General features: G+C 47.5%; 1 protein-coding gene across 3 annotated transcripts in view; it reads left to right on the forward strand.

The window, feature by feature from the left end:
* The window catches only part of ARRB1 (arrestin beta 1), a 187,512-nt gene that overhangs the window by 108,115 nt on the left and 59,033 nt on the right, over positions 1–20,364 (forward strand). For all 3 annotated transcript variants that reach the window (XM_061629140.1, XM_061629139.1, XM_061629138.1), the window contains exon 2: positions 4,364–4,394. In XM_061629140.1, coding sequence (XP_061485124.1) covers positions 4,364–4,394 — 31 coding nt within the window. The remainder of the gene's footprint in view (positions 1–4,363; positions 4,395–20,364) is intronic.

Genomic DNA, 20,364 nt, shown 5'->3' on the forward strand with positions numbered 1-20,364 from the left:
TGTTGTTTGGTGGTGGTTTGGCTCCTACCCCATGCAAAAACTCCCTATCTTTTAGAGCCATACGACAATGGAACCAATGACCTAGGGAGGTGGTGGGCTCTCCGACACTGGAGGCATTCAAGAGGCAGCTGGACATCCACCTGTCGGGAATGCTTTGATTTGGATTCCTGCATTGCGCAGGGGGTTGGACTCGATGGCCTTACAGGCCCCTTCCACTACTATTCTATGATTCTGTGATTCTAAGGCCATATAGGTGCACATCAGTGCTGCTGGTTTGCACTGGGTCCTTGTCTTTTTTCAGGATGGGGGCCTCATGGACCTGTGCCCAGCCTTGGGGGGGGGCACATGGCAAAGTGAATGTAGCTGAAGTGTTGCAGCAGGCAGAGGAATAAAAAAATCTTCTAGGTGCCATCCAAAGTTAAAACTTTAGGGGCAAATAATCATAAGAAAATGTCTGAGACACTGTCCTCTGTTATAGTATTTAAAGCCCTATCTGTATCACACATGTAAAGCACTCTTATACCACTTTAAACAGCCATGGATTTCCTCAAAGAATCCTGAGAACTGTAGTTTGTGAAGGGTGCTGAGAGTTGTTAAGAGACTCTTGCTCCCTTCAAAAAGGTACAATGCCCCGAATTCCCTGGGAAGAGGGATTGATTGTTAAGTCACCCTGGAAATCTTTTAACAACTCTCAATACCCTTAACGAACTGTAGTTCCCAGGACTCTTTGTGGGAAGCCATAACTGTTTTAAAGTGGTATAAGAGTGCTTTGCATGTATGATGCAGACATCCTGCCTCGTTTTTGCATTAATCTGCAACTTTTTCAAGATTTATTTATTATTTATTTATTAGGTTTGCATCCTGCCCTTCCTCCCAGTAGGAGATCTGCATTTCAGTATGCATTTTAAAATGTGAAACTATTACTTCTAAAATGTTTTGATAAGGGAGGAAGAAGGTTAGCGGTGGGGAGAATTAAACGGCATGCTATTATTTTAAATTGCAAAATCACCCTGGAGTGCATCGGCAGAAATGGAGGATATGAATGCATTAAATAAATAAAATGCATGTGTGCTGAATCGTCTGCCTGCATCTTTGGGATAAGGCGAACTACAGATTAAAATTATAAATAAATAATCACAGTGGATGGTTGTGGTGGTCAGAATTCTCAAATTCTATTCCCTTTAGTAGCTGGTGCTGTCAGTTCCTTCACCGTCTTGCTCTGCCTTCACTTAACACAGCCTGTGCCAACCTGGTGCCTTCCAGATGTTTTGGACTCCAACTTCTGATGGGAGTTTTTTTTAGTGCAAAACATCTGGAGCGCACCAGGTTGCCTAAGGCTGGCTTAACTGTGCCGGAGGTTTAGATTTGTTGGTGGCAACTGAGGAATTAAAAAAAAAAAAACCCTCCAGAGAGAGAAATTCCCAGTTGTCATTTACTGTGTAGCAATAATGAGGACAAATTGAATTGCCATCAGCACGGGATGCACCTTCATTTGCCTGCTCGACAAAGCTTGTCACTTTAACGATGGAAATCGCTGTTTGAATCTCTCATTACTACTCCGAGGTGGGTGTTGGAAGAATCCTGCATTCGTTGTCACCTGTTGCTTGCAGTCAGGGATGCCTGCATTCCGTAGATTTGTGGAACTCCTTTCTTTCTTAACCTCTCTGTAGCTTTAGTGTTGGATTCAAAATTGTTTCTTATGTATGTTTTTTATTGTTGATTTTTTTAAATTGTTAATTGCTTTGTGATGTTTCATGGGGAATGATTCATAAATTAAATAAATAATAAATAAAATAATTAGCACGGGATGGCTGGATACTTAAAGCAGACTTACTAAGACCTGCATACACACATTTTATTTTAGAATCAATGGAGACTGAATACTTTTTTTCCTGCGTAGTCCACACACAAACAAGATCCGCTGCATATTTTTTGCCCCTGAAAAGTGCTTCTTCAGAAACAGATTTCATTCTGAAAATAAAAGTTAATTGCCGATTGATTCCGCATAACCCTGCCATGTGCCTATTTGAAAACAGATGCAGACAGTTCAGGCAATGTGTGTGTGTGTGTGGGTGCATCCATACCTGCCAAGTGACGTTGCGTGCGGGCATATATGAAGATTGCAATCACGGTCACCCTCACTTGGGGGTGGGGAGGAATAGGTGTGGCTAACCTAATCAAGGGGAAGGTTTTCAAAAGTCTATCAAGTAACTATAAACAGCTGGTATAGCACAGTGGGGAGGAGAGCCTGGCTGGGAGACCAGAGTCTGTGAGTTCAAATCCCCGCTTGTGTCTCCTGGGTGTCAAGGGCCAGCTAAAGATCACCCCACAGTGACTGGCTCAGGGGTGACGTGCCCTGCCACCTGTGCAGCCGTGGGCAAGCGGCATAGTACCAAGGAGCCCAGTTACCCCCCAGCTGGCAGTTGCAGACAAGGAAGGGGCTGGGTTGGCAGCTGTGGCAAACTGAGCAGGCCCTGGCCAGCTGGGGAGGAGGGAGGCAATGGGAAACCCCCTCTGAATACCACTCACCATGGAATCCAAATTCATAGGGTCACCATAAGTCGGGATTGAGTTGAAGGCAGTCCATTTCCATTTCATCAAGTAACTGCACCTACCCTTGTGGACGGCAGGATCTAGAAGGTTGTTAGAAGTTTGGTAAAGATCAGCATGACCCACCCTTGAGGATGGCAGGATCCAGAATTAATCTAGATTGAAAGCAGCTTGTTAAGAATGAGCATGAACGATTCCAGATTGAGAAAAAGGAGTTAGTGTGTATGCAGCCTAAGTTGCGCGGAGACATAATGCCTTACCAGGCATGTGGTTTTTAGGGCTTACATGAAACTGCACGCACTGCAGGTGTGTATTAAATGGGGATGGGCATACATGCCCATGGGTGTTGCCAGAGCTGACGCCCCAAAACATAAGCGTTGGGGCAGATCCTGCTGCCACAGTTTGCAAAGGGCCCAATGTGTGCCAACGAAGCTCTTCCTTGGTTTATTGAAATGAGCCCGCGCTAACCATGTCCACGTCAAGCAAAGTTTGAGAGTTCCAAAATGAGGGAGAATCTGGACTGACCCGGGAGAAATGTGTGCTGTGATGTGGCCGAATCAAGCCTCGCACTCCCCCCATGATCATGTCAAGTATTAAGACCAGACTACCAAGATAGAGGAAATCCAGAATAGCTCTCCGGCAGCTATGCTTTTGTCTCTGGCTGTACATCAAAAGCACATTCATAGCACCTGAACAGTCACGGCTTCACCCCAAAGAATCCTGCGAACTGTATTTTACCCTTCACAGAGCTACAATTCCCAGCACCATCAACAAAACTACAGTTCCCAGGATTCTTTGGGGGAAGCCATGCGCTTGAAATATATTGTGTGTGGATGTGACCTCTATCCTGGGTCTTCCTGCCTCAAAGAGTTAAAATCCAGAGAACCAATAGAGCTGTGAGTGCTGCTTCGACCGGAGCCACTGCAGTGCTCCTGAAGACACGGGCTGTGGACAATGGCTGTCCACCCTTGCGGAGCAGGCATGGCAAACTGTGTGGTTGCTGTTAGCCACTTAGGGCCACGGTAGTCCATGAGGTAACCTCCAGATGTTGTCCAAGGCTACATAGTCTGAAGGCACATAGTCCCAGGCTATGGTCTGAAGGCACATGAGTTCACCACCTTGCTGAAGCTAAGCAGGTCTTGATTTGGTCAGTGCCTGGATGAGAGACCATCTAGGAAGCACATGCATGCTACTTCGGGTTTCTATAATGAAAGAAAGGCAGGGTATAAATGTAGTAAATAAATATATAAATAAATCCCATCATCCCTGAGTATTGTCCATGTTAGCTCAGACTGAGGAGAGTTGTGGTAAAACAACTTCAGGAAGGCTACCCTGACTTAAGGCCTACAAGTTAATTGCTCCAGTTGGAGCTCTGTGGGTGCTCTGAGGCACCCCTGGAGTTCCTGTGTGCAGGCTGCAGCCCCAGTCAGTTCACACAAAGGGACGTATGTGAGGGTTAGCCCCGATGACTATGCTCTACCTCCAAGGTTGGAGACAGCATGCCCCTAAATACCACTTGTTGGGAATCACAAGTGAGAAGGGTGCTGCTGTTGCCTTCTGGTCCTGCTTGCTACAGACAATCTGGTTGGCCGCTGTGAGGACAGGGTGCTGGGCTAGATTGGCCTGATCCAGCAGGCTCTTCAAATGTTCTTATAAGCATTGGATTGGGTCCCTCCACTGGACTGAGTGAGGAAGTTGTGACAGGTCAGGGAATTGTGCGTGCTGTGTACGCGGGAGTTTACGCACCTCCTCCCCCAGAGCTGGTGTCTCTCATGTTCATCGTTTACCTTTTCTTTCCCCTCTTGTTTTTCAGGGTGTTCAAGAAGGCCAGTCCCAACGGAAAGGTAAGCCGAACAACTTCACTGAGGGTGGTAGTCCTGGTCCAGTGGAATCCGCTCTGGGTTTCAGTCCAAACTTTCAAGGAGCTGTTCAACGTGGAGTCCTTGGACTAAAACCCAGAGCGGATTCCACTGCTCCACTGACACGGACCCACCAGCTGCCCTGTTCTTCTCAGAGCAGACCCAATGTTCTTAGGGTCATTGTTTTCATTGGGTCTACTCTGAGTAGAGCTTTGTTGAATGCAACCCTGATCCTTCGGAGTGAGGAAACGGGAGGGAAGACAATGAGGGAAACTGGGATTTTGTTGCAAGTGTTTACTTATTGAACCTTGTATATCAAGGGTGGGGAACCTCAGGCCCTCCAGACCTCTCTGTGTGGCCCTGAGAACTCTCCCTGGGCCACGCCCCTTACCAGCTGTGCTCCATACCCTCTTTGAGTACGGTTGCCTGGTTGGGATTGTGTCCTTCAACAGTGATAATGCCTCTTGCTTGGCTGGGGATGGAGAGATGTGTGTGGAAATCTCTGCGTTTTGAGTGGCTGAAGAGTAGCCTGCCGTGCAGTGATGAGGGCCACATCCCTTCTCTGATGAAATAACCTGAAACAAACCAGTGAGCAAACCCAGTTTCCTCTGCACAGAAAGCGCAACTCTCTTCAAAAGAGCAAACACACATCCCTGTGAAATAAATACACTGCTTGGAGAGGTCTGGTCTGGTTTGTTCCTGCTTCAAAATGAAAAGCAGCATTGACTTTTTCAAAAATAAATGTAAAAAAGTGATATTTACCTTGTGCCTAGGTATTTATTATTTTATTTATTCGTTATTAAAAGGTTTTTAAACCACCTCTCAGCAATTAAATATCAGGCGGTATGCAAGATAGGACCCCAAATGATCACTCAACCATTAATACAACAGTATATGATTGTATCAGAGAGCCTGTGTGGCGTAGTGGTTAAGGTGTTGGACTACGACCTGGGAGACCAGGGTTCGAATCCCCACACAGCCACAAAGCTCACTGGGTGACCTTGGGCCAGTCATTGCCTCTCATCCTCAGAGGAAGGAATGGGAAACCCCCTCTGAATACCGCTTACCATGAAAGCCCTATTCATAGGGTTGCCATAAGTCGGATTCGACTTGAAGGCAGACCATTTCCATTGTCAACCCCTTGTTCATAATAATGGTGTTATGCATGAGGGGATGGAGCAACTCCTAAATGAGGAAAAGTTACAACACTGGGGGACTACGACTTGAGAGACCAGGGTTCGAATCCCCACACAGCCACGAAGCTCACTGGGTGACCTTGGGCCAGTCACTGCCTCTCAGCCTCAGAGGGAGGCAATGGTAAACCCCCTCTGAATACTGTTTACCATGAAAACCCTATTCAGAGGGTCACCATAAGTCGGATTCGACTTGAAGGCAGACCATTTCCATTGTCAACCCCTTGTTCATAATAATGGTGTTATGCATGAGGGGATGGAGCAACTCCTAAATGAGGAAAAGTTACAACACTGGGGGACTACGACTTGAGAGACCAGGGTTCGAATCCCCACACAGCCACGAAGCTCACTGGGTGACCTTGGGCCAGTCACTGCCTCTCAGCCTCAGAGGGAGGCAATGGTAAACCCCCTCTGAATACCACTTACCAGGAAAACCCTCTTCGTAGGGTCGCTATAAGTCAGGATCGACTTGAAGGCAGTACATTTCATTTTCATGATTGTATCGAACTAAGTCATAGAGTAGATCCCTTGAATCCAAGTTCCTTAAGTCCATTGATTTCACTGGGTCTGCTCTGAATATGATTTAGGTGGATCCAACCCACAAAATTCACTCAGAACAAGTTTTATGAGGCAGTAAAACACAACAGGAGAGGCTACACAACTCCAGTGCCTGGTCAAACAGAAAGGTCTTGACTCGCTGCTGAAAAGATGTCAAGACCAGTCATACTTCTGTCTCTTCCTCCCCCGTGCTGGTGCCCTCCAGATGCTCCCATCAGGCCCAGCCAGCACTGAGCTGTAGTCCAAAACATCTGGAGGGCCAGTTCAGAGAAGGCCCAAGTGCTTTGCAAACTTCATTTCAGTTTGTCCCTACAACAGCCCTGTAAGGGAGTGCAGCGTCGGCCTCTCCCTAGCTTGCAAATCAGGCAGAGAGAAATGCGATTTGACTGAGGTCATCCAGGTAGGCATGATCCACCAGAGAGTTTGGTGTGCCTAAGGCCCTTAGGCCTGAAAGTGCCTTGCACTCAGCATCCAATGGTATGGGGCTGAGGAGGTGAGATTCAAACAAGAAGCTTCTAGACTTCACCCTCGATGCCAGCGCTCCTTTACAGCTGTTACCAGAGCAACGTAGGGTCAGGCCGAGGGGTGTGTGTGGCTGTGGCGGTGTTGGGGGTAGCGTGTGAATTGGACCTGGGAACTGGCCAGCGTTGGCTGGTGCCCATTGGGACGGGCAGGGTGGAGGGCAGGGAGCCCAACAGTAGGTGGGGCCAGAGCCAATGATCGGCAGAGCCAACCAATTCCACTTTTGCCTCCAGCGTCCACCCTGCTGAGTTCCACAAGGGCAACACTGAGATTGAGGAGGAGGAAATGGACAGTCAGGGAGCCTGGAAAGGTGGACAGTCAGGGAGCCTGGAAGGGCTGCCTTTGAAGATGACTCAGAAACCTCAGCTGCCCCAAAATGCAGCTGCTGAATCACTGGCTGGGGTTCCATTTAGATCTCATATAATCCCTGTTCTAAAGCAGCTGCATTGGTTGCCAGTTCGTTTCCAGGCCCAATTCAAGGTGTTCATGCTAGTGGTTAAAGCCCAAATTGACTTCGGTTCCAAATATCTGAAAGACCACCTTCTCCCCTACAAACCCTCTTGGATGTTGAGATCAGCAGAGGGGGCCCTCTTGGTAGTACCACTGCCCACAGAAGTTTGGAGGGATGGAGGCCGTGGAGAGGGCATTATCTGTGGCCACCCCTAAGTTATGGAACTCTCTCCCTGCAGTGATGCATCTCCAGAGCTTGGAAAAGTTACTTTTTTGAACTCCAGCTCCCATCAGCCCAATCCAGTGGCCATGCTGGCTAGGGCTGTTGGGAGTTGTAGCTTTAAAAAGTAACTTTTCCAAGCTCTGTGCATCTCACAACTTCATGATACAGTTTTCTGTGAATGCTGAAGGCGCACCTCTTTATCCCGGCCTTTGTCACCTGAGATGTGTGTTTTCAGGACCCACCCTACTTTTGTGATTGTAATTTGTTTGAAACTATTTTAATGTTGCATTTTAGATTGTTGTAATCTGTCCTGGGACCTGCTGGTGAAGAGTAAGTAATAAATTTAAGAATAAGAATAATTATTCTGCTTAGAGTAGATCCATTGAACTTAGTTTCATTAATTTCAGTGGGTCTACTTTGAGTAGGACTTAGTTGAATACAACCCAATAATAAGTAAGAAGACAGGCAGCTGAGGCTGGCTGAGGACAGACTGAGGTTGGTGGAACAGTGCCAACAATTTGAGCCAACAGTGCAGTGTGGCTGCAAAAAAGGCAAATGCTATTTTAGGCTGCATTAACAGAAGTATATAGATCCTCCGTGGCGCAGAGAGGTAAGTGGCGGTATCGCAGCCGAAGCTCTGCTCACGGCCGGAGTTCGATTCCAACAGAAGGAGGAAGTCGAATCTCTGGTAAAAGGGGTCGAGGTCCACTCAGCCTTCCATCCATCCGTGGTCGGTAAAACGGGTACTTGGCATACGCTGGGGGGTAAAGAAAGACCGGGGAAGGAACTGGCAATCCCACCCCATATAAACGGTCTGCCTAGTAAACATCGCAAGACGTTACCCTAAGAGTCGGAAACGACTCGCACTGTAAGTGCGGGGACACCTTTACTTTTAACAGAAGTATAGTTTCCAAATTGCAAAGTACTGGTTCCCCTCTATTTGGCACTGGTTAGGCCTCATCTTGAGTACTGTGTCCAGTTCTGGTCCCCGCACTTCAAGAAGGATGCAGACAAACTGGAACAGGTTCAGAGGAGGGCAACAAGGATGATCAGGGGACTGGAAAGAAAGCCCTGTGAGAAGAGACTGAAAGAACTGGGCATGTTTAGCCTGGAGAAGAGAAGACTTAGGGGAGACATGATAGCACTCTTCAAATACATGAAAGGTTGTCACATAGAGGAGGGCCGGGATCTCTTCTCGATCGTCCCAGAGTGCAGGACAAGTTGCAGGAAGCCAGATTTCATCTGAGCACCAGGAAAAACTTCCTAACTGTTAGAGCCATAGGACAGTGGAACCAATGACCTAGAGAGTAGTGGGCTCTCCGACACTGGAGGCATTCAAGAGGCAGCTGGACAGCCATCTGTCGGGAATGCTTTGATTTGGATTCTTGCATTGACTCAACTGTTCTATGATTCTACGATTTTCTCTAAGGGATCAGCCTCATTGGAACTGGCATCTGCAGCCACAAACATGCATAGACACTGTTCAGGTCCCACTGTTTCTCTTCTTTATGGCATCTCAGTCTTGTCTCCTTCTCCCCAGTCACTGATGAACTGGAGTCCCTTTCAGCCTGCCCTCCACCTAGCAAGCCTGTTAAGTGCTTTTCATCCGAGGGAGCGCCAGGAAGCAGCCTGTTGCTAAGCAAGCCCACCTGTGCTTCAGCACGACCTTGATCTGCATCACATGGAGCTCCTACCGAGGGAGGATGCAGGATTGGATTGGCTGAGGAAGACGGTCCAAGGCCTGAAGGAGTTGTGTTACCAGCTCAGCAAGGCCTGGAGAGATTGCTTTTAGCATTTTAATTATTCAGTTTTGCAGTGGGGAAAAAAGACTTCATCAGATTGCAGAAGTTGCCTTGACTCTGATATAGCTCGATCGCATTTTAAAAGTTTTTTCAAGGGTGTTATTAAATAGAATTCGCTTTGAAAATAAGAGGTGCAAGTTCATGCATAACAGGACACTTGCTTACTGCAAGCGAGGGGTGTGTGTGAGCCCCATACTTTTTGCAGCCAAGGAAACTCCATTTTGGCAAATCTGTAACAAGCAGGATAAAATATGCAAATGTCCAGGCATTTCTCAAAGTTATTAGATGGGCCATTGCTCAGCGGTAGAGCATCTGCTTTGGGTGAAGAAGGTCCCAGGTTCAATCTGCAGCATTCTCCACAGTCCCCGACTGTAATCCTAGAGAGCTACTGCCAGTCAGAGTACGCATTCCTGAGCTAGATGAACCATTGGTCTGACTTCCTATAAGGCAATTTCTTACTTTCCTATTTCTTCTAGTTTTTTTTATTGGTTAGGTATGAAGCCTTAATTTGCCACCCTTTTCTCTGGCAGGGCTCCTGTGATTTTATATAACAGTGGCTCGACAAGCCAGAAATTCAACAGGTGCACCTTTACCTTTCCATGGTGTTGCAGTTATGGAGAGGCATCACCGGTTGAATTTCTACTTGTGCAGAGAAGCTGTTAAGGATGCAGGAGCCTGCCAGGGGAGGGGAGGGGGAAAATAGGCGGGTTGGTTAGTTTAGCTGCTTGGAACCACAAAATGACATTGAGGGGCAGTGAATTAGTCGGGGGTGGGGTGGAAAGAGTAGAATGTTCCAGCCAGGAGATCAAAGGTGAAGCAGCCTGCAGAACAGGATGTTTCAGTGCATGGTAAAAGTGTTGCATCAGCAGAGTATGGAGAATGACAAATGGGATTGTAGCTGGTTGCTTCTGCTCTGTGAACATTTTTCTTCGACAGATAATAGGTTTGCGCTGAGCAAAGAGAGGGCGGGAAGAACATGGGCCAGGAGCATCATTCAAATGTTTGGTGCAGATCAGACAAGGTGGGAAGTGCCTGGAGGAGGACTGGGTCCTTTCCCCTCCTCCCTTGCAGACAAGGAAGCGCAGTTTCTGAGCGACCGACCTTTTTATTGAGCAAGCCTTCATCCTGATCTGCCTGCAAAAAAAGCTTATGTGGAGAGGTCAAATTATCTCCGGTCTTTATTGATTTGTTTGTGGGACAGTTGTACAACAATGAGCATTTGTCCTGTGTTCATTCTGACGCGCTGGCAGGCTGGTTAGACATTTCCCTGTTAATCATTCATTCATCCCACACTTTTCGATGCAAAAAGCCTCTTGTTTTTCTTAAGTGGATCTGTTGCGCTAAGGCAAAAGAGCTCTTTAATCTGCTTTAACTTCACAAGCCTAAAGGTCCGGTATGTGCTCGAATTGCTCCTGCAAAATCCTGACAGCCTGGAGGCATCTGGAGTTCCTTCCTTCCTTCTCTCAGTTTGTATCCCATGCTCTCCCCCCCTCCAAGTGGTATTTCATCATCACAACCACCCTGAGAAGTAGGCTAGGCTGAGAGGCACTGATTTTTCCAAACCTGCCCAGGAAGCTCATTCACCCAGCTGAGCAGGGATTTGCAATTGGGCACCTCACACCCAAAGCCACTGAAGGGAGAAGTGGGTGCCTGCCCATCTGGGCTGACATCGGAAGACCCACCAAGGACCAGGCTTCTCCAAGAGCAGACAAGCCTTTCTGCTGAACCTCAGTTGGCTGATGAGCAACCTGTCTATCTCTCAGGAGGTCTGAGCTTTTCCGTGTCTCTTGCGGCAGCCAGCAACCATCTTCTTGTCTCTGGTGTCCGCTGCAAGGACCCAGCAACCGCCCAGGCCTTGCAGATCTGTCACCAGGCGAGTCTGTTTATCGGGAGTTGTTTTTCCAGATGCTCACAGCCAGCAACTGAGTCATGCTGTTGGCTCCTCGAAATGTGATTGAGATGGAGGCTTATTCAATAACTTAATTGGATGGACTGTGGGGTCAGGGAGCTAATCAGCTGTGCCTGGAATTCCAGGGGCTTTGCAGAGCTGTGCTGGCACTTCTTCATGCGGCTGACCTGGCAGCCTGGAAAGTTGGAGGGGATGGAGGTCGAGGCCAGGGCAATAAGGTGGCCAGGCACGAAAACAGCCAGGCTGGGTCACTGGACCTTTAATAGCTAAGGGAGCTTTTGTAGGGTCAGCTTCTTAGACAGGAAAGAGGGTAAGGCAATCAGTGGCTACTAGCCATTGTTGCAGAGTAGCGAAATTAGGTATTTGAGCGTCTGAGTGAGCTTTGTGTATTTGAATCTTTGCTAAAGATTACACCTTCCTAGTCAGGCTGAGACTTTAAGCTTTAAAATAAGAAAGAACTACAGTACTTTATTCTGGAAGTACATACTTGATAGGAAATAGTTCTACATTTAGCTAACTAGCTAAGTTGGAGATGCAAACACTAAGCCTAGTGTTTGCCCTCATGCTTGGAGGAGAGGGAGAGACAAAAGGAAGATGTCTGCTCTCCCTCTCAAGAGAAAGAAGAAGAAGGAAGGAGATGTGGTCAACATCCTCTGCATATCAGTCTAGCAGGAAGGGAGAGTCAGCAGGAGATCAAAGGATAGGCTAGCAACCAGAAGGTCTCCTCTTTAGCTACCCTTTTTAACCCCATGCAGCCTCAACCCACAAGTTGGAGTTGAATTGCATATTCCAACAGCCATAGTGGCTACTAGCCATGTTGGCTATGTCCTCCCTCCACTACCAGAGGCCACAGCTTCCTGGTAGAGCGCCTGCTTTGCTCAGGTTCAGTCCCCAATGGCATCTCCAGGTAAGGCTGGGAATATCTCCTGCCTGAGTCCCTGGGGTGCTACTGCCAGTCAGTGTGGACAGTACAGAGCTTAGACAGAGCAGTGGTCTGACCCTGTATAAGGCAGCTTCCTGTGTTCTTAGAGGCAGGTATGCCACTGGATATCGGCTGTTGGGAATCACAACTGGGGTGAGGGCTGCTGCACTCTGCACTTGGGTCCTGCTTGCTGGCTTCCCATCAGCATCTCAGTGGCAACTGTGAGAACAGGATGCTGGACTAGATGGGCCATTGGCCTGATCCAGCTGGGCTCTTCTTACAGCTGCCGGAGGTTGTAGGGTCCCTATCCTGCTCTGTGCACGGTTCTCCCTAGTGGGGGGCGGCAGGGGGAATGAATAGGGTGCATGGTCACAGGTGAGTTGCTGAGCACCAATTCCAAGCTAAGGAAAGCCACCTGGTATTAGATAGCAAGAAGCACACCTTTTGTGTTATCGAGGAAGATTAAGGGCAAGGGTTTCAAGGCACAAGTGGTGATGGGGTGGTCAAAAGATAGGTTAGCCTGTGTAGGTGACCCTTGAGCTAAGTCCACTCCTCCTCCTCCCCTGTTGCTGTTGTCATTATATGCCTTCAAGTCCATTTCGACTTATGGCAACCCTATGAATCAGCGATGTCCAACGGCATCTGTCATGAACCACCCTGTTCAGAGCTTGTAAATTCAGATCTGTGGCTTCCTTTATGGAATCAATCCATCTCTTGTTTGCCCTTCCTCTTTTTCTACTTCCTTCTGTTTTTCCCAGCATTATTGTCTTTTCTAGTGAATCATGTCTTCTCATTATGTGTCCAAAGTATAACCTCAGTTTCATCATTTTAGCTTCTAATGACAGTTCTGGTTTAATTTGTTCTAACACCCAATTATTTGTCTTTTTTGCAGTCCATGGTATGTGCAAAGCTCTCCTCCAACACCACATTTCAAATGAGTTGATTTTTCTCTTATCCGCTTTTTTCACTGTCCAACTTTCACATCCATACATAGAGATCAGGAATACCATGGTCTGAATGATCCTGACTTTAGTGTTCAGTGATACATCATTGCATTTGAGGACCTTTTCTAGTTCTCTCATAGCTGCCCTCCCCAGTCCTAGCCTTCTTCTGATTAATTATTTGTTTCTACTTTTCTTATTTCCCTAATCTTGCTGTCTTGGTGCCCTGGGGTCCTCAAACCATCCTGATAAAGTCCAAGAATAGAGAAAGATTCCTTATGGGATAACACTGTCTTGTGTTTCCTGCAAGGGTCATGAGTCATCCCAAGAGAAAAAACGTCAAACATGGCAGTGAAGCAGGGAGGTGAGGCAAGGAAACTGAAGAAGCCTTGCTTCTGCAGGCATCCACAGGATTGGAGCCAGCTTGAGAAAGCCCATTTGTTTATTTATTACATTTCTATGCCACCTTTCCTCCAAAATGCTCCAGGTGCCGTACATGGAATGAGTAATAATGTGGAGTGTCCTCCTGTACCTAAACAAAGTGGGGAATGAGAGGTACCAAGTTATAAGCCAGAGGCTTCCTGACGGATGCTAACTGTCACACCAAGGTCAATCTCTTTAAGGACAGGCCTAGTCAGAAGGCCCCTCACTGGATCGTCACCTTGTAGTGGTGAGTGGGCTTGCGTGTTCCAATGAACCCTGTGAGCGATGCTGTCAGGAGTCATGTGCTCCCAGCAGGGTCACCCATGGCGGTAAGATCGAGGGAGAGGAACCAGACAAAGAACGATCCAAGAAAGTCCTCAACGGCAGAACAGGCGGAGGATAACAGTGTGTATGTTACAACGGCTGTGAAGGTTGCAGCAGATAAAAGACTTCCAATCGTCGTGGTACCCATGCCATTGGATCAAAGCCTTTTTCTGTCAAGATTGTGTGTTGATCGTTGTGCGCTGATCTTCCCACAGAAAACAAATTCATGCACAGGCGTCTTCCAACCAACCTTATTTTGGAAGACAGCCTTACTCGGTCACGAGTGATCACCAGTGGTAGTAGTCAGAAAGGACATTAATTGACAAAGGGCACTGATTGCAGGTGGTCAGTAGGCATCACAATACCCTTTTCCCCACTGAAGAGTAGCAGAGATGCCACAAGGGGTTCCATCCTGGCCAATCGGAACTTGCAGCCAGTTGCTGTCAGGCTTCCCATTGGGGTGTCTGGTTGGCCGCTGTGAGAACAGGATGCTGGACTAGATGAGCTCCTTTTGGCCCAATCCAGTAGCCACGCTCTTCTTGTGTTCTTATGACTGAGTTGTGCCTCACGGAGAAAGGTGGAGATGTTTCCCAGGAAATGTAAATTGAGACTTAATCCAATTACCAGTGGAAGATGTTTGCTGGAGGATGCCTTGTTGTTGCTGTGCTAGGGTTAATTAATGCTAAATAATAAGGTCAACTTGCATCAGATATGGTAGAGGTTCTGGGGACTTCATTAAGCTTTTGCACTTACATGAGCTGGAGGTTCATGATGCACATTGTGGGGGAAATTCCCAGCACAGCAGCTACTGTGGAGAGGATATTTGGCAGGAAATATCTAGAATTTCCCCTGATGGGAGGGCACTTATTTCCCTGATAGCATCACACTCATTGCTTAGAGGAAAACCAAAATAAATTCTTACTTTTAGGGCACTGCTTCTGCTGTTAGGCAGGGGAATGTGGTCCTTTTGAAATCTTGTCTTGCCCACATGGATCCATTTCAGTCAGGTTTCAGGCCTGGTTTTGGCATGGAAAGTTGCCCTGTATGATGACCTTTGTCGGGAGAGAGACAAGGGAGTGTGACTCTGTTGATTCTCCTTGATCTCTCAGCGGCTTTCGATACCATCGACCATGGTATCCTTCTGGGAAGACTGGCTGAGATGGGAGTGGGAGGGACTGCATGGTGGTGGTTCCACTCCTACTTGGTGGGTCGGCTCCAGAAGGTGGTGCTTGGGGAACATTGCTCAGCACCCTGGATTCTCCAGTATGGGGTTCCATAGGGGTCAGTTCTGTCCCCCATGCTGTTCAACATCTACATGAAACTGTTGGGTGCAGTCATCCAGAGCTTTGGAGTGCGTTGCCATCAGTATGCTGATGACACACAGCTCTACTTCTCCTTTTCATCCTCTTCAGGTGAGGCTGTCAATGTGCTGAACCGGTGCCTGGCTGCGACACTGGACTGGATGAGGGCTAATAAACTGAGGCTCAATCCAGACAAGACTGCTGCTAGTGGGTGGTTCTTCTGACCAGATGGTGGATGTCGAACCTGTCCTGGAATGGGTTGCACTCCCCCTGAAGGAGCAGGTTCGTAGCTCAGGGGTTCTCCTAGAACCATCTCTGTCACTTGAGGCTCAGGTAGCCTCGGTGGCACAGAGTGCCTTCTACCAACTTCGGTTGTGGCCCAGCTACTCCCCTATCTGGACAGGGATAACCTGGCTTCAGTTGTCCATGCTCTGGTAACCTCTAAATTAGATTACTGCAATGCACTCTATGTGGGGCTGCCTTTGAAGACGGTTCAGAAACTGCAGCTTGTGCAAAATGCAGTGGCCAGTTTGTTAACAGGGACCAGACAGTCCGAACATATAAAACTGATTCTGGCCCGCTTGCATTGGCTGCCTGTATGTTTCTGAGCTCGATTCAAGGTGCTGGTTTTGACCTATAAAGCCTTACACGGCTTGGGACCACAATACCTGATGGAATGCCTCTCCCAATATGAACCCACCCATACACTACGCTCAACATCCAAGGCCCTCCTGCGGGTGCCTGCTCAGAGGGAAGCTGGGAGTCTGGCAACAAGGGAGAGTGGTTGTGACAAGCCTTTAAGCAGCTTCTGTTTGCTATTTCCCCACCCCCACAGGCACATGCTTGCTAGTCTCCCTTGGAATGAAAGCATGTGGAGCTGCAGCCTCATTTTAAGGGGGCTAGTGGGGGGAGATGATGGTCACCAGTTGCCATCACCACCGGTAAAGCCCCCCTCTCTCTCCCCGCCCCCCCATGTCACCGCCTACAGATCTGGCTCCAGGAAGCCACTCGTTTCAAGTATTGCTTGCGCCATCTGCAATGTGGAAGGTACTGATATTGGTACCTACCTCATGGGGAGGGGCAGGAAGGGCTCACTTCAAGGAGATAGAATCTTGACAGAGCCGGGACTCCTGGCTTGATGGTTCATGTTGCGCTTTCACTCTCGCGTAATAGAATCGCTTTGTTCTAATTGTAACTGTCTACTTCGATACCAAGATCTGTAGCACACGGGGTTGTCAAGGGTTGTCGAGATAAAGGGTGTGAAGTGCTGTGAACCTCCTAAACGGCTGTTTTCTGTGATGTTGTTTAGATGGTTGTTAACTGTTTTTAATTATGTGTTTTAAAATTGTTGTAACCTGCCCTGGGATCTCTGGGTGAAGGGTGGGTTGTTGTTGTTCATCATCATCATCATCATCATCATCATCATCATAGTCTGGATTCCATTTCTCTTGCCGGGCAACCTCAGCTCTGTTGTCCCTCCTTTGTCTCCCAGCATCACATAGCCCCAGCAGTCAAAGGAAATGTTTTTTTGGGGGGGTGGGGGGTGGGAATGTAACTAGGAACAGAGGAAGCTGCCTTATACTGAGTCCATTTAGCTCAGTATTGTCTGCACTGACTGGCAGGGGCTCTCCAGGATTTCAGACAGGGAGTCTTTACTAGTCCTACTTGGAGATGCTGCCAGGGATTGACCTTGTGACCTGCTGTATGCAAAGCGAATGCTGTAACCACTGAGCTGTGGCCCTAATGTACTGCCCTTGAGCATGTCCAGAAACCCATGAAGCCCAGAAATCAAATTTTATTTAGGAGAAGTATTAAAGTAAAGGGGAAAGTGGGAGAAACGGTGAGTATGCACAGCCAAAAAGGAAAATGGGGAAAATCTTCTGGTTTAGGGTTTTATTGAGCCCCATACTAGGCACACTGTAATAGGAAAACTCATTCTTACAGTCGCCTCTGCAGTTGGTGATATGGAATATGCAGAGTAACTCACGTCTGAGATGGTGTGTGCGTTTATCTAAGTGGCAGGCTTTTACCCTGCATTGACATCACTGAAGACTTAGTAAAATAAGAAAAGCTACTTTATTTATAGAAATACATAGTAGATAGGAAAGGCATGGACTGCCTTCAAGTCGATCCCGACTTATGGTGACCCTACAAATAGGGTTTTCATTGTAAGCGGTATTCAGAGGGGGTTTCTGTGACATTCTCACCTTTGGCTCCACCTGCCAGGTTCCCACCTGCTTGTGGCTACCGCCTTTCACTAGGCACCACCTCAGGACACCACCAATCAGGATTGTCGTTTTTATTTTTTCTCACTCCGCTCTAGCACAGATCTCTCAAGATCCCACTGCTAGGCAGCACCACCAGCCACTCCCTGTAAACAATACTGCTAGAGACTTTGCCTTAGTTTCTCTATGGCTTATTGTTACTTTGTGTCTGGGTGCCCTTGCTGTCCACAACCCCCCGTATCTTTCTCTATAAAGCATACAATCCTGGGTTACTCTGGATACTTGACGATGTTACACTTTCTTCCTTCACCGCTGCCACCATTAGATACAGTTTCTCTTCAGCCTTGGTATTTACCCTGCCCTCCCTTCTGGTCTGTGTATTCCCAGCCAAGGATCAGGCTTTTGGTAAACCAATAAAAGTATTTATTTGATAACACTAGGAAATAACGACATTACTTTAGGGATGTTTAACAAGCGTATGGTTTCATAGAGTGTCACTGTTATGTTTCCAGTTATATATATTCTGTCCAAATATCAGCCTAATAGAATCCAAACCTCCCTCCGAACTCTGTCAACTCAATCCCAACTGCCTCCCACTTCAACTCCTTCCCAATCACTCTCCTCTCAACTCCCCCCAACAACCTCTCATTTATACCTTCAGCCATTCAAACACTCAGCCAATCATCATCCAACGTTCTCCCGCATTCTAGCCCATGTACTCCCCCCTCTTACTCAATTCACTTACCATATATCCCTGTATAAACCCACACTTACCATGTTTACAGTTTTTAACGTATAAGGACATCACAGTTTCCCATTGCCTCCCTTTGAGGCTGAGAGTTGGTGACTGGCCCAAGGTCACCCAGTGAGCTTCATGGCTGTGTGAGGATTTGAACCCAGGTCATAGTCCAATACCTTAACCACTATTAGGAGACATTCACACTAAAATACTGAAGAATTTTCATGAGGATTTAAAAAATAAATTGCAAATTGCTGCAGAAATGTGGAAAACTGAATGTAAAATTGGAAAAATGAGAAACTGCGAGACCCGAAATGGGACAGATCCTTCCATCCCTCGTCAAGGCAGATGATAGTGGACTAGATGAACCCATCAGAGTGAGTCACATATAGGCAGCTTCCTGGGTTGGGTAGGGTTAGGTAGATGGGCAATAGTTACTCAGTGGTTAGAGACATGCTTTTTGCACATGATCAGTTTATTTATTTATTTATTAGGTTTATATCCTGCCCTTCCTCCGAGTAGGAGACTAGGGCGGCAAACAAGAACACTCAAAGCACTCCAAAACATCTTAAAAACAAAAGACTTTAAAGCATATTGAAACAAGACATCTTTGAAAACATATTAAAATAAAACAGCTTTTAAAACATAAAAAAGCAATTCAGGCACAGACTGGGATAAAGTCTCTGCTTAAGAGGCTTGTTGCAAGAGGAAGGTCTTCAGTATGCACTGAAAAGGTAACAGAGATGGCGCCTGTCTAATTAAGAGGAGGGAATTCCACAGAGTAGGTGCCCCCGCACTAAAGGTCCGTTTCCTCTGTTGTGCAGAACGGACCTCCTGATAAGATGGTATCTGCAGGAGCCCCTCACTTGCAGAGCGCAGCGATTGGCTGGGTATATAAGGGGTAAGATGATCTTTCAGGTATCTCGGTCCCAAGCTGTATAGGGCTTTGTACACCAAAACCAGAACCTTGAACTTGGCCCGGTAGCTAATATTGCATGTTGTTCCTTCCTATGTCTCAAGAGGCGAGCACTGACACTTAAAGCAGGTTCTGGGAGTGGAGCCTTTCTCACACTAAGCCGTTTGATGGGACGATGCACAAAGGGGGACATAAAGGGGAGGCGTGTGAGCATGGAATAGAGACAGGCAGACAGATTACCCAGGAAAGTAAAAAAAGCACAGAGCTATAGCACAGGTGAAGCAAATATGGCTGTATGAAGAGGTGGCATAAAAGGGAGAGAGAAATGTAACAGGCCAAGTGTAGACCAGTGGAGACTGGTGGCTCCGATGTCAATGGGGCAGTGAATCCATTCCAGGTTTTAGTCTGAACTTTCAAGGAGCGGTCCAAGGGGCTTGGCACCTTGGACAGCTCCTTGAAAGTTCAGACTAAAACCTGGAGTAGATTCACTGCCCCACTGACATTGGATCTATCAGCCTCCGCCAGTGTAGACCACATAGCATATGTGGCAAAGGAAGCGCGCATTAATTAATAAATGACCCATAGTTATAGTGATGGAAAATAGTCTGTGACTTACTGGAGAGAACTAGAAAAATAAGGGAGGCAGGAAACTGGTTATGTGAAAGAACTAGCTGAAGTCTGTACCATCATCATCATCATTAATCCTGAAAGTGCTTCAAAGGCAAGCCTCTTTCAATAAATTGGAGACAGGTCCTGCAGATGTCTTACAGTCTTAATAGAGAGAGAGTGAGGAAAAAAAGCAGTAGGGCAGGATAATGGTGGGAGGTTAATATAAGAATTCAGGCCAGGAAAATAAAACTGAAGATGTTCTCCCATCAGGCGGCTGGAGATTCCAGCGAGACAAAAATACGAAAGTGGAAAAGATTGCAGAGGAGAGCTGACAGACGAGACGTTGGATTTGACGCGAAGGAAGGGGCCACTCGGATGTAAATCAGGAAGGGGAGGGTGTCGGCGAAGAGATTTAGAGAGCACAAAGATAAGGCGAAGGCAGCACGTGGAAGTATTTAGAAGCGGGCAAAAGGCATGTAGATTGGATCTAGTGGGGAAATTGGGGCCAACGTACTGCAGAGCATAAACAAGAAGAGATACGCCAGGAGAAGTAGGCACAGGGCGGGATTTTGAAATGGGGAAGGCAAGTGGGTGGAGAGAGCGCTGCTCCTGTGCTCAGGGGCTGCTTGTGAATTTCCCAACGGCATGTAGAGGCATCACTGTGAGGACAGGGCGCTGGACCAGATGGGCCTCTGGTCAGATCCGGCAGCTCAACTCCAGTGGAGGCTGGTGCATTTGGCCGAATGGGGGACTGACCTACCAACCTCAGTCTGAACTCAGGTAGCCCCCCCCCACTGCTTCTTGTAGACAACCAGTGGAGAGAAAAACAGGGTGACCTGGCTCCCCATCATTGGATCTGGCTCTGCCTTCAGTTGGTCTCCTAGCCCTCTGCCTACCA

This window comes from Rhineura floridana, chromosome 5, assembly GCF_030035675.1.
Source record: "Rhineura floridana isolate rRhiFlo1 chromosome 5, rRhiFlo1.hap2, whole genome shotgun sequence".
NCBI lineage: Eukaryota > Metazoa > Chordata > Lepidosauria > Squamata > Rhineuridae > Rhineura > Rhineura floridana.